The 15,456-nt window shown below is 38.7% G+C and overlaps 1 protein-coding gene across 5 annotated transcripts in view; it reads left to right on the forward strand.

The window, feature by feature from the left end:
• Positions 1-15,456, forward strand: part of dock8 (dedicator of cytokinesis 8) — a 258,252-nt gene that overhangs the window by 181,035 nt on the left and 61,761 nt on the right. For 2 of the 5 annotated variants that reach the window (XM_063068960.1, XM_063068964.1), the window contains 5 exons: positions 3,825-3,920; positions 9,970-10,065; positions 11,458-11,607; positions 13,421-13,534; positions 15,051-15,206. In XM_063068960.1, coding sequence (XP_062925030.1) covers positions 3,825-3,920; positions 9,970-10,065; positions 11,458-11,607; positions 13,421-13,534; positions 15,051-15,206 — 612 coding nt within the window. The remainder of the gene's footprint in view (positions 1-3,824; positions 3,921-9,969; positions 10,066-11,457; positions 11,608-13,420; positions 13,535-15,050; positions 15,207-15,456) is intronic. The other 3 variants (XM_063068961.1, XM_063068962.1, XM_063068963.1) reach the window with 3 other exon arrangements.

Genomic DNA, 15,456 nt, shown 5'->3' on the forward strand with positions numbered 1-15,456 from the left:
TTTGATTATAAATTTGCTTTGAACTTTCAAGTCAAGTGTAAATCCCCTAGAGTAAGTTTTATGTATTTATTTTATTGAGATACAGCATGGAATCGGCCTTTCTAGCACTTCGAACCGCGCTGCCCAATAATCCCCAATTTTAACCGAGCTAATCATGGGATGATTTACAGTGACCAATTAACCGACCAACTGGTACGTCTTTGGACTGTGGGAGGAAACCAGAACTCCAGGAGGAGATCCACCCAGTCACGGGGAGAATGTACCAACTCCTTGGAGGCAGCTGCGGGAATTGAACCCAGGTCTCTGGAACTGTAAAGTATTGTGCTAATCACTACGCTGCCACGCCGCCCCTGGGGTAACAGGAGTATTCACAATCTGAGACAGCAGGATGGCAGGACAATTCTTTAATAATTTTAAAAGGACCTGGCTTCTTTCCAGAAATGTTAGGGAACCAAGAAACTAAGGCAGGTGAGAAAATAAAGGAAAGTATAATTGTAATATGGAGCTTGAGATATTAGGTTTTGAGAACTGATCAATTTCCCAGAACCTGTTCATTTTCATCCCAGAGTACTCAGGAAAATAACCTTGGAAATAGTGGGTATGCTATTTACCTTCCTCCGAATTTTCTTAGATATAGAATTATTCCTGCAAATTGGAGAGCAGCATATATATATACCTTTTTTTAAAAAGTGACAACAGATCAGATGACCAAATATCAGAAGAGGGGGACGTAGAAATAACTGTAAAGGAAGAGATATGTAAATGTTTGGAAAATGTCAGTGGACCAAAATTAACATGGATTTCTGGAAAAGAATCTTCATTAGATAGAACCCATTTTTTGAGAAAATAACTGATAGAGCGGATGGGGGGGGCAGGGGAAATAAAACATGCTGTGTAGGAAACTTTGATAATGACAATTGATTAATGTGTAGAATTAGTCGTGTGTATAAGTACATGGTATTGTCGGTAACACATTGGAATAGATTGAAGAGGAAACTGAGATGGTATGGCAGCATAACAAGATCAAGTAGACTCTCAAAGACCATTCTCCAGGGGAGGGTGCTGGAGAAAAAGTAAAGGGGGCAGAGAGAGGAAGAAATAGACAACATTGCTGAGTGGGCCGGAGAGAGCTTTGCCACAACCCAGGCACTCGCCCACAACTGTGAGAAATGGAGGCAACTGGCTCAGCGCTCATCTGTACAGTGCCCCTGCGACCCAGGGATCCATGACCATAACCCTAACTGCAGGTTAGAATCAGGACACAGAACACCGTAATAAATGAGTCATTTTGGTGTGGCAAGCAGCAGCTAGCAGAGTATTGCAGTGATCAGTGTTTGGACCTCATCTATTCACAATTACCCAAATGAGGGAACAATACTTAATATTTCAATATTTGCCTTTGACGCTAAACTAAGTGCCATAATGAGACAATGCAAAAAGTCTTCAAAGTATTTCAGATATATTAGCGGCTGCACAGCAGCGCAGCAGTTAGCAAACCGCTATTATGGCACTAGCAACCCAGGTTCAATTCTGCTGCTGTCTGTAAGGAGTTTGTACGTTCTCCCCATGACTACACGGGTTTCCTCCGGGTGCTCCGGTTTCCTCGCACATTCCACAGACATACTGGTCAGTAGGTTACTTGGTCACATGGGTGTAATTGGGCAGCGCAAGCTCGTTAGGCCGGAAGAGCCTGTTACCATGCTGTATCTCTAAATATTGAGTGAGTGGATAGATGCATGAATACATGCCAAGTTATCTGCTTCAGTATGGAAAGCACAAAGGCAGTGCATTATTTAAATTATGCTTGATTGGAGAATGTTAATTCACTTGTATACCAGTAGTTGAAAGGAAACACGTAGATGCGGTGAAGAGTTTTAAAAAAATGATATATTGGCTTTCATAGTGAGGTATTTTGAGAAAATTTACAAGTATGTCTTGCCACAATTAGACAGGACCTTGATGAGCACATCTGGAGGATCGTGTGTAGATTTGATATCTTTAGCTAAGAAGGGATATATTTGTTATGGAAAAGCGTGCGCGCACGCGCGCACACACACACACACACAATGCTCAAGGATCTCAGCAGGTCAGAAAATATCTATGGAAATTAATAAACGTTTGATCTTTCAGGGCAAGACCTTTCATTAGGACTGAGGAGTCTTTGTTATGGATATATTTGCATTGGAGTACAGCCAGCGAACAATTTGCTACTGTTGTGTGAGGAGCAATTGGATCAAACAAGTTTGTGTTTATTAATTTAGAAGAATGAGAGGGGTTTAATTTTGAAAGATCGAAGGGCCCATTTCTGTGCTGTACTCTTCAATGAAACTAACAAAATACTGACAGACTGAATGTGAGACGTTATTTTCCCTGGCCCTGGTGTTGAGACTGAGAACCTACTTAAAAGGCAGGAGATTAGGGCTGAGAAGAGGAGAAATTTCTCCACCTGGAGGATGGTAAAACTAATCACAACCATAGAGGGTTGCAGAGGTGTGTTATTGAATATAGTTAAGAAGGAGATAGACATAAAAGCCATTAATAGATGTGGGAAGTGAGCAGGAACGTGATATCAATCTAGATGATCAGCCATAATTATATTAAATGGCAGAGCAGGCCTGAGAAACCAAATGGCCTACTTCTGCTATCTTCTGTTGTTTCTGTCTTTATAATATTTGATAGCACTAATTCTCTGTGTGTGACTTGAAGCTTTGTGACATCAACAGTATTTTGATATTACAAAATATGCAACTAGAAATGATTTACTGAGTCTTTGGAAGTGTATGTACATATGCTGATGGTTGCTTCTGAATAGACTTTAAAGATCATGGTGAATAAAATTCTGGTTTATGTCCTAAGAAATATATCATAGAATTTCTCATGATCTATTTCTTCAGGCTGATTGAAGTTCATTGTATATGTTTCTGTGATATATAAGTCTCTGACTCTGTGGTCAAGCTCAGAAATATGGACTACTTCAGATAGACATCTTGGTTGGCAGGGACAAGATGGGCTGAAAGTCTTGTCTCTGTGTTTTATAATATAAAGACTGTTTATGAAACACTGATTTGAGTAGTTCCCCTCTTGTCGTATTCAGATTCAGAACCTGCCTTCTGCCATGCTGTCCTTTCTCTCCCAGTTGTCTCTTGCTCCCTTGCCTTTCTTTTTTCTCTCCTCACACAGTTGCTTGAAACAGCCTTAATGTGTTTTTCTCGGGTGCCCTCTTACTGAGTCTGATGCAGGTCACTGAGTCTCAGAGGTTAATTTCCAAACCTTGTATGAGCAAGGCTGGTCATTTGGCTAAGATTATCTGTCTGGGCTATCAATGAATAGGGTTTTGGCCCAGAATGAAAATGAGTGGACAAGGATATCAGACCCTGGTGACACCAACCTCTATTGTGGGGCTCCTCTATTGTTGATTTGTGTTGGTTCAAAAATTCAAATTTCTCATCCGGTCTTCACCTCTCCATGCCTATTTAGACTCCTTTCTTTCCAATGTCTTAACCCAAATGCATTCTCCTTTTTTTGCTGGTGATCTCTGTATGTTGGAATTCCCTTCCTGAATCCTTGCTTCTCCATTCCTGCATTACTTTTAACAACACCATTTCCCTTTGTAACTGGATTTGCTTTTACTGTTTTTTTTAATGATCTGGAGAACCTGGAGCAATTTTCTTCCAAATTGGCGGTGCTACATAAATGCAAGTTGTTTTTAACAACTTAATTAATCCCATTTCTGGAACACTTATGTAATGTTGTCAAAGTTGATAACTGCACCATGTATTGATCGTGTTACCTTTGCCCTGTCTCTTCCTGGATCTTCACTCCAGGGAATGGATCGAAGTGGTTCTCGGATGTCTTCCTATGTGGAAGTTAGCAGCTACTTCAACAACGCTGGTTCTGTTGGACGATCTTCAAACAAAAAGGTAGACTGCCACATAGCACAAAGAAATGGATGTTGCACCTGACAACATAGATTGTTAAAACAAAATGCAAGTATTGTCTTGTGTTTGTCCTGCTCCATTTATTCAATGGAAAAAATGTGCATTGTCAACTCATTCTGCACATTCAGACTTCTGTGAACATTATGTCTCTTTTGTGGAGGCTTTCTGCATCCTTTTCCGGCTTTGATTCTAAACACAAAGTAATGTCATGATTATGTTACCTGAGTAGCCTATATTTTAATTAATATTTTTAAAAACATTTTTGATAACTTACAATTAAACTCATTTCATTTGCTATGGCAAATGAACCAGGGAAATTTTTAAATAAAACCAAAAAAAAGCTCAAATAATATAAAACAGAAACATTACTGATAAAATCATTAGTATATCTAATTTCCAAATCTGGGCATGTATGATTTCCTGCTTTGGTTCCTGGACTTTATTCGACTAAATAATGTGTTTGGGCATAATTGTACAGGTTGAATAGTGAATTTTTTGAGATATAGAAGAATACAAATTGTAATTTTTTCACCCATTTCAAAAATTGACCATTCATAGAATAAAATAGAGGAAATTGGCCACTTGAAGCTGCTAAAGAATAACCGGACAATATCTCCACTGCTGACCTCCCTGGCAACAATCCAACACCAGTACCATTAAGCAACCCTTCATTTCCATTTCAGCCTGCAGACTCAACATGCCGACCTTTGCTATGCTTTCTACAGCAGATCTTTTTAGTTTTGATACCAATATACACATACCTAAAATAGATAACACATAAACTATGTCCTGTTACCAGGACAATTAAATGTTCTGTCAAAATAGTCAATGTATAACAAACTAAAATTTATTTATTTTGGGTAATTTGTATTCATAAAAGATTTCCATAATGTGCATCTTCTTTATGTAAGCTAAAAATTCAATATTTCTTTATGTAACAGAAGGTAGCTACTTGGTCCATAAAGTTCATGCACTCCCATTGCCCCACTAACTTCCCTGTAAACTCCCCCATTCCATCTGCTCCTGTCAGACTCCACACAGACAGCTCGAGGGGTTTGGGTTGAGCTCAGATCACTGGACCTGCAAAGCAACACCTCAGCTAGCTGTGTCACTGCCTCACTGATACAGATGAATATAATTTGCTGTTTAGTTATCAGCCGTCATACCGTTTGAATACTGTGTCGATAGTTCAAGTGATAATACATGTTATATTGATTGAATCTCAGTCACTTTGTTTTATTTGTAGGATTGAAAAAGTGAAATACTATCAGAAAAATGGACAGATCCAAATTGAGGGTTTTGTGAAGTGGAGTTTCGTAATTTTTACCCTGTGTGACTGAGCATACCATCTTAATAATTGAAACAATAAAAACAAAGCATTCCTGCAAATTTGATCAGCTGTGTGTTGTGCCCTGAAGCTTTGGTCCTCATTTTGACACAAAATTTCTGCTGCTCAGCCAATCTCATATCCCCATCTTTGAGGCCTACTGAAATCATTACTTTTTTTCTCAAGTGGGCCTTTTCTTCCTTATTCCTTTAAATCCAAGGAATGTAGACTCAAATGAATAATTTGTTTCATCATTGACAGCCAAATTTGACCGAGCTGTGTAATTTTTATTTATTTTATAAGCACTTTGTCTCTTCAAGACATGCCGACCAGCAGCCCCTGATTTAACCCTAACCTAACCATGGGACAATTTACAATGACAATTAACCTACTAACTGTGGGAGGAAACCGGAGCACCCAGAGAAAAGGTACAGACTCCTTACAGGGGACAACAGGACTGAACTCCCAATTCCACGCCCAGAGCTGTAATAGCCTTCCACTAACCACCACACTACAGTCGTGCTCCATAATGTGCAATAAGCCTCTGATTTCATCTCCAAAACTGCTCAGTATTCGAGGTTCTGCTTAGAAAGTGAAGGTAATCTCCAAGCTTTCGATTCTACTGCAAACCATCTTCTTAAACGCACTATTCCATGCCACTTCCACCCGCACCTCCTAAAATGAGAGGAGCACAAAGTGTTTTTGTCATTACAATTAAAACTATTTAATCAAATGCCTCAATCACTTCCCTCCCATTTCAGATTCCTTGTGCCCTATCCCTGAATTACTGTCCTTTGCAAATTTTATCTTACCAAAACACCATCTGCTGTTGGATCAAACCCAGTTGCATGAGACTGCTGACCAGCCAGCTTCTTTCCCTAATTATCATGTTCAGTGATGTTGCTGATGGTTCCATCACTTCAAATACTCTCCCCTCCTTATTTGCTGTCATCACTCCTCTCCACATCAGACCAAGTGTTTTCTGATTTCTAACCCTCTCTTTTTTTTCCCTCCCATCTCCTTGTCCCTGCTTCCTGGAAATCATTTCGGAATTCTTCCAATAATGTATTTGCCATGGTTACAGTAATGGAACAACCTCTGATATAGTTACAGTACATATGACAAAGGCAATCTATCCACATTTGTTCATTCCCAGCTATCCTCAGCCTTTGGCTTGATTGACTACATCCTTCACATTCAATACATTGCCAGCATCTTCTAGCTGGGTGGGACTGCACTTGCTGGATTCCATTCTCATTTTCCCCAATATATCCAGAGGATCATTTGCAATCGCACCTCTTCCCATTTGTAAATTGTTATCCCTCATGCTAACGAGATCCTTCCTATTTCTCAACTTCAGTTACCTCTTGAATACATCATTCAATACCATAGTCTACAGTCTGCACAGCTACACTGACTACACTCACCACTTCACCAGTTCTCTTCCTACATCATTCATTTAATGATCTGCGCTGCCAGATTGCCTGTCCAACAAACAGAAAGAATTTCCAGCTATACACTGGGAAGACACAAGCTGTCACCTTTGATCCCACCACAAACTCTGTTCCTCAGCTACAGTTTTATCCCTCCCCTTTCTAACCAGACCTGGTTATTGTCTGTGAGTGATGTTCTGCCATTAATAACTATGCATAAATTCACCCTCCACAGCATCACCTGATTCTGAAGCTCTCAAGGCACTGAAACCCTTTTCTATGTCTTTGTTACTTCAGAAGTCAACTATTCAAGTGCATTACATCCTCCCTCTGCCTTGAAATTCTGTTTGTATTGTCCCAATTATTCTTTGGTTCCCAGTCTGGCAATGTCTATTTTAAAATCAACAGATGTGTTTTCAAATTACCTCTTGATCCTTTCGCCATTCATCTCTGAAAGCTCTTCCAATGCTAAACCCTTTGATTTCTACACACATTTAGTTCCAATTCTTGGTCATTCTCAAATTTAATCACACCATTGTCACTGACCATGTCTTCAGTCGACATTGCCATCAGCTCTGGAATTCTCTCCCTAAACTATTCCACTTCTACCTCTTTACTTTTATAAGAAGTTTATTGAAACCCACCACTATTACCCAAATTTTGGTCATCTAATATTTTCTTATGATGAAAGAAGATTGAGAGGACGCTGAATGATTTATATAGAGTAAATAAAGAGAAGCATTCCAAATAGCAATGGTTCAAAGATGAGGGCATAGACTTAAAGCTTTGGATAAAGAACGCCCAGGTAAATCTTTTTTTAATTTTCAGAGGGTAGTTAGAATTTAGAGTTATCTGCCTCTGGCGTTGATGGAAATGGAATGAACACCTTTGGTGAAGAATCGGATAATCACACAGCAGAATCATTTGCAAAGCGATGGGGAAAGCGAGGCAAATGAGATTGCTTTACCATGAGTCAACATTTAATTGGAGAGCTAAGTTGCCTCCCTTTGTCATGTAATCACAATAAGATACGGCTATTTTTAATTCATGTTTTTGTTGTGATTGTTCAATGTCACTTTCCAGTGCCTCTTTTTACAAACTTAGTTTGATGTCTCATCTAGCAAATATTTTTAAATGAAGACACATGAAGATTTGTTCTGTGGAATGGATTGAGTTTTGGGATTAACTTTTAGCCCTGCTGGTTTCAGGATGTTATGGATTGTAATACATGAGCAACCCTCTTCCTGAAATCATCTGAATATTTTTTTTGATTTTTAATAAATTAATTTTCCACTTGATAATACAAATTATTGACTCAGTATTCAAAAGGTCCAAGAGTTAATTCTTCTTTACACTCACAGTCCAATAGAAGAGGAAAAGGTGTGTTTTAACAATACTTCCTGACTTTAACAGCTTTGTCCTCTGTTGGGGAAACTGATGTTTGCTGCAGTTCTGTCTGTGTACATGCATGAAATCACTAATATAATAATGACTGATACTTTGCTGTTTGTGTGGCAGTCTTCCTTTTGTATGGGTCCTAAATGGTTTTGTTCTGCTTTAATAATGATCTCTTTTCCCACAGCAGATATGTTCACTCCTATGTGTGTGCGCCCTTTGTTGAAGGCACGTGTTAAATTTTTCATGATTATCACTTCGTTGCTTAAGGACTAAGATATCTGGTTGTAATGACATTAGTAAATTTATTCTGCTATGCAAACAGAAAAAGGCCAATTATCAGAGCTACCACACATTGTCACACCAAGCCTTTACTAACAAAACAGCAGTGCAACCATAAAGCTTCTACATTTTAGTTTGGATATGTCCTAAGGTAAGTAACTGTCACATCTGTTTGTCTGCTGATCACATTTATTTTAGGATATATTACTTATGTATTATTCCAGGTCTAGTATTCCTATTCTAGATCATATATTAACTAAATTGGCTATTGAATACTGATGCAGAATGGTTAAACTGTGAAGAGTTGGTCTAAACATTCCTATCTAAAAACCAGCAGAGTCCCGTACTCATGTCATTGGTTGCCATCTGAGCTTCACTAATTTCTGCAATGATTTTCTGCTCAGAATTTTAGTTTTTGTGTTTCAATTTGTTCCAAATTTTAATTGTTAAGCTCTGGTGCAGCCCATGGGGGATGCTTGGTAATAGGTAGCAGGAATCAGGCTGCTGGAGTCAGCCTTATCTGCACAAATGAAGCAAATAGTAAGGTAGAGCATTAGAAAGAAATTCCGTCTTTTCTCTTCGGAACTATTTGACCCTGCTGCCTGTAAATCTTAGATGGTGCAACAGAATTTCCAAGTAACTCTGAAAGTATTCCTCATCTTTATTGCAGAGATTATTCCATCATTCCAGTCTGCCTCCAGTGGAACTTGAGGGGGTGTAGGTAAACAAAAGCTCACCCATCACTGAACAAGTTTGAACTTGATTTTAGATTATTTTGTGAAAAAAGACAAGATAATTATAGAAATTATCAGTCCTGATGAAGGGTCTCGGCCCGAAATGTTGACTGTACTCTTCCTATAGATGCTGCCTGGTCTGCTGCGTTCACCAGCATGTTTTATGTGTGTTGCTTGAATTTCCAGCATCTGCAAATTTCCTCGTGTTTGCACAATTATAGAAATGTTCCTTTATCAGGTTTCATCAAATAACCAGGAACTTTAGGGACACACAAGACTGTAGATGCTGGAAAGTGGAGCAACAAATACTCTGCTGGAGGAGTTCACAGGATCAAGCAGCATCTGTGCAGAGAGTAGACCTGGAACATCAAAAGTTCGTTTTCCCCACAGATGGCCCACTTAACCCACAGAGTTCGTCCAGCAGATTGTTCATTGACCTCGAATTTTATGCTGCTTTAGATTAAATTGTTCAGATATGCAAGTATCAATCTGCAGATGAAAATCATAAAATCAGATGCTAGAAATCTGAAATACAGGTGGAAAATACTGGAAACACTCGTTAGGTTAGGTGCCAACTGAAACAAAGAGAAACAGAGTAAAGGTAACTTACTGATTTATAGAACAGGTTGAACGTTCTGAACTTTAAGAAAACATTGAAGTTTTTTATCACTCACTCTTTCATGATAAGGGAAAGTGGATTAGAGAATGGATCACAGAAACAAATTATATTTTACGTAACCATCAAAGATCCTGTACTATTCACAATGTCCAATAGCACTCTTTCAAGTACCAGGACAAGGATTAGGACATCGTAAATCTAGAAAAGATATTTTTAAAGTTTTTTTTTAATTATCATTCAGCAGTTTCATGAAGAGCTAGCACTGCAGATGGTGGTCAGCACCGGCATGGTGAGAGAAAATGTCTTCAAGTATGCCTGGTTCTTCTTTGAACTTTTGGTAGGTACTAAATGCACATAGTCTATATGCAGAAACCATTTTGTATCCTTGTAACTCTTTTCACACAGATATGATTGCTGGAATGTATCACACATTACCTGACCAGATTTTTTGCCTTTTCCTTCTTCCAAACAGGTTGGTATCTTTAATCCTTGTGATATTCCTGGTTGGGTATGGTACTGAATTATTAATCTTGAGGTCCAAGCCAGTAATTGTGAGACCAAACATTCTATCCCATCATGGTCGCTGTGAAATTTAAATTCATTTCATGATCTGGAGTTTAAAAAAATAACAAAACTACTGAATCATTGTTTAAGAAAAACATTAGGGTCTTTAAGGAACCCTTAACCAATATGACCAATATGTGATTGTCAGACTCACCAAAAGGGTTGCCTTTTAAATGGCACAGCAAACCTTTAAGAGCCCTTGGCATTTAAGCATGGTCAGTGGTGAAGGAAAACGTCTTTAAGCATGCCTCATTCTTTGAGCTCTCAGTGGTTAAGTTTACATGTACAAAAATGCTCATAGGATTTTCTGCTGAAACTTATTAATATCGCTGTATCATATTTCATACAAATATAATTTGAAACTGCCAGATTATAGTTCTTTGTCCCAGCAATGCCCATATCCTGAAAAATGTCGATCCCTTTACTGAATGTTTCTCAGTTTCTTTTTATCAATTACTTCATTTTACTTTCTTTTTCTACTTTTCACAATTGATTTTCAGTTTGCCAATGTAAAGTTGTACTTTTGATTCAAATTTAGCTTGTTTTGCACGTTACCACCTCCCAAGCTCCTATCATCTCTTTGCCCTTCATTTGACTGTTGCTAATTCTTTTTCTTCACCATGTTTTAAAAAGTTTAACATTACTGTGGAATTCTTCAACTTATCTGCAGACATTTTCCAGCACTGTATGTAGGATGCCCTACAACAAAAGAGACAGTACACTGGACTCTGCAGCAGAACGTTATGGTTTGCCTTCTATTCCAAGACCTACGTACAGAATCTAGGCTTGCCAGTTTTTAAGGAATGCTGCACGATACAAGGCCCTACTTTTCAGATAAGACAACAAATCAAAACTCTGTCAACCTACTTGGTAGAAATCAAATATCACATGTCACTATTTTAAAGAAGAAAAGCATGTGTTCCCCAAGCCCCACATCACTGTCTGTCAGTCAGTTTCATCATACATGGATGATCTGTTCATTATCTAACTATTCTTTGCGGGATGGTGCTTGTGTAACTTTCCCTATGTCAGAGCATTTAATTGGCGGTAAAAAGCTTTATGATGTCCTGAGGTTTAAGATGTTATTCATAAATGCAAGATCATTTGTACAGTTTCAGTGGTTCCTTTGATCTAATATCACAAATGTTTTTATCATGCATGAAAGGTCAAAAGTATGGCCCAGTACATCTGCCAGATGAACAAGCAAGATTCTTCCCGAAAACAGCGCTTCTCTGATCGCTTCAAAGATGATATTACTACCATCGTCAATGTTGTTACTTCAGAGATTGCCACAATTCTTGTAAAACAGCAGAAGGTACTGTTCTTTACTTAGAATATTTTTGCTGCATGTGGAAATGTTCAAAAAGACAGTCTTGCTGGGTTCAAAGATTTTGGCTGAGGATGGGGCAGTTGGTATACAAGTGGATGCAGTGTGTAGTGAGACTGTGAGGGAGGACAGGCAGATGATAGTGCAAAATTGCAGTCAGTGGAATCAGTCAATATAACATGGGGGTAAAATCGAAAAGGGTGATGAATATAGGACTGAAGGTATTATACTTGAATGCACTCAGTACACAGGATAAGGTAGACGACGTTGTAGAAAGTGGTAGGTATGACATTGTAGGAATCACTGAGTCAGGACTGAAAGAAGATCATACTTAGGAGTTTAACATCCAAGGATACACATTGTATCAAAAAGACAGGCAGATAGGTAGAGGGAGTGGGATGGCAAAAACTACCCCAACCCCTCTGTTGGTTAAAAATAAAAATCAAATCCTTAGAAAGAGGTGAAATAGAATTGGAAGATGCTGAATCCTTATGAGCAGAGTTTAGAAAATACAAGGGTATAAAAGACCTTGATGGAAGTTATGTGCTGGCCTCCGAGCAGTAGCCAGAATGTGGGCTAAAATTACAATGGGAGATAGAAAAGGCATGTAATAAGGGCGATGTTATGATAGTCATGATGGACTTCAATATGCAGGTGGATTGGAAAAATCAACTTGGTGCTGGATCCCAAGAGAGGGAATTTGTAGAATGTCTGCGAGATAGCTTTTTAGAGCAGCTTGTAGTTGAGCAGTCTGGAAAAGGCAATTCTGGATTGGGTATTGTGTAATGAACCAGACTTGATTGAGGAGCTTAAGGTAAAGGAACTCTTAGGAGTAAGTGATCATAATATGATAGTATTCACACTGCAGTTTGGAGAAGCTAAAGTCAAATATTGTGTCTGAGAAACAAATCAGCTTAAATTTTCCTAAAGCAAAAAAAAAGTGACTTTTTTTTTAATTCCCTGTGTATTGCCAATGATCATTCTTGGTTCAGTGGGCTGCAGATTGTGTTTCTGTTTATTACATTTCTAGCAGAATATCCACGTTTTTCTTTCAAGTACAACAGGAAAATTATAGATTCACTCACTCATTTATGCATTCCTGTACTTTGAGAATTGGGCATGGAACTTATTTGCAGTCACCTAGCACCCTCCAGATCTATGGGCTGTGGTTAAAATATCAGTATTCAACAATGTGAACTTATCCCTCTTATGATTTGTGCCTACATATCCACATCAGGCCAATGACAGGTCTTGAAACAAGCTGTGGGCCAAATAGCATTCAGTAGCTAAGGCTATATAATGACATAAAGGAGCTAAAGGGAGGACTAATCTATTTCCTGCCTGTCAGTAGCATTATGCTGGCAACCGAAGGCAAGCACTGAAAGTTCATACTAGGTGGGCTAGGTGGAACAGGAGTGCTCCCTCCAGGCCTTTGCCCATCCCAAAGCTGATGATTGTCCAAGCTTTCTCATCCTTCAGTCTTCCAAAGACACTTCCTGTAGCTGTCTGGGTGTGGAATACGGAGAATAACTAACAACCTTGAAGGCCAGACAGACAGCTAAATTAATTGACATTTTTGAGCAATGGTTTACCCCAAATGATTCAAGGTAGGCTGACTTCCAGGTCCCCAGTCTAACAAGTTCTTTATCTGCTGTTGGAATCTCCACCTTGAAACCTTGTCATTATTAAGGCCTTAGTCTATAGCTGAACTCATTTAGAATTGCATCACAAAAGCTTTTGACATTTTAGGAGCTATTTTGTCTGTTGATAATAGATTGATTTTACATTTTCCTAATCATAGGAAGCTGAACAAGCTGAAAAAATCAACATAAGCTTGGCATTTTTCCTGTATGATTTACTTTCCCTCATGGACCGTGGCTTTGTGTTCAATCTAATTAAGAATTATTGCTGCCAGGTAAAGTACAAGTTATAATTTTGCAATTTTAATGTAGAAACCTAGAGCAATTCAATTGATAACATATACCCTTCATTACGTAATTATTCAAGCTTCACGAAGTAAGAGTTCGGCACGGACTAGAAGGGCCGAGATGGCCTGTTTCCATGCTGTAATTGTTATATGGTTACAGTTTTTCTTTACAATGAATAATCTGAGAAAGAGTTAAAAATGTCTAAATTATTCAATTTATTGTATTAATAAATCATGAAATATTGATACGCCTATGCCAAATATTTTGAGCTGAGATTATTTCTCTACTAGTTCAGTGTTATATTTGACAGTTTTTTCCTAAATGGGTAATACTTCTGCTAAAACAGTGGAGAGAAGACTTCCATCTGTATCCCATGACATAAGTTTGGAGCTTTGATCTTACATATGGTTTTTATCTTGTACGTAATTTATTTTATACCCTTTTGCTATATTTTTTAGGGTAACAATATAATACAGTATGTACAGTTTCTTATACACATGTTATATACAGTACACATGTTTCTTATGAGGCCAGCACCTATAATTAAGGGAGCTAATGGAGAAGCTACTCCCAGTGTCCTTGCCTAAACTAGCTCAGTCACTCACTGTTTGGAGGTGCATCAGAATACCGCACTTCCTTTTCATTTCTACTGGTTGCTTACGAGAATGACCCCAAAGGGGTTGAGGAATATAACTGTCGGCAGATTAGGAAAGTGTTGTTGTATTCTATTAATGTGCATCTTTTATACAACTTCCATTATCAAGTGAATCCATATGTAAGATTGCTGCCTATTTGGAATATGTACAAGCGGTTAGAATTTTATCCCGTGCTATTTGCACTGGGTGAAAGCAAGAATTCTATCCTGGCTGTTGGCCTTGCCCTTACCCCTATTCTGCTCTCTCAGGGCAGAATTTATTTGTCATACAAGATAGGTTCTTGGTCAGCATCTGCTCTTGCTGGCCAGGAAAATGAGTCAGCATTGCAATGGGAAATGGATCAGATTGCTGTTCCTGAACCTTTTGCCCAAGGTAGCTGTGAGAAGATAGCATGGCCTATATGGTGGGGATCTTTGACGGTAGATGTTGCCTTCTTGATGCACGATCTGATGTAGATTCTACCGATGGTGGGGAAGAATGAGTCAGAGTCCACTACTCCCTGCACGTTGACTCCTGTGGTTTGATTCTGAATAATACTGAATTTACCTCAGTCAGAATGTTCTCATATGTAACTACTAGCCATGTCACCCTTGGAATAGAGAGATAACCATCATTCTAGCTCCTAATTACGCATGTGTGTGTGTGTGAGAGAAAAGGTAGAGGCGGCTTGACTCTGATGTCCCTTATAACTTGATATCATCATTGTCTAGCATCAGACTTTTGAAGTGCTGAACAACTGCTAAGGAAGAGTTAGCAGCTTTAGATGGGAGGAACACCATCTATAGTAATGGAGCATTGTATTGGTTAAATGTTTCATCAGTGTTCTTTCTAACCTATTCCATTGTAGCTATCGAGCAAACTGCAGTCAATGCCCACCCTCATCTCTATGCGCTTGGAATTCCTGAGGATCCTCTGCAGCCATGAACACTATCTCAGCCTGAACCTTTTCTTCATCACTAATCTGTCCGCACCTGCTTCTCCATGTCCTTCAATATCATCACAGGTAAAGAGACAACATAGCAAATCCAGACTCTCTAGTTCTGTAAACAGTATTATATTTTTACTTGGACTATATGTTTCTTGTACACTACTGTGTAACATATTCTATTCATACAGATGGATAGGCTGCTAATCGAAAGTTGCTCTGAGCATCAAAAGATGGCCCTTAATTTCCTCTTATATAATCCAAAGCATTTGTACCTTGTTTGCTTATCAACAAAACTTAAAAACTAGGCTTCTAGAGCACTGGACAC

This window comes from Mobula hypostoma, chromosome 16 (assembly GCF_963921235.1).
Source record: "Mobula hypostoma chromosome 16, sMobHyp1.1, whole genome shotgun sequence".
In the NCBI taxonomy this organism is placed as follows: Eukaryota; Metazoa; Chordata; class Chondrichthyes; order Myliobatiformes; family Myliobatidae; genus Mobula; species Mobula hypostoma.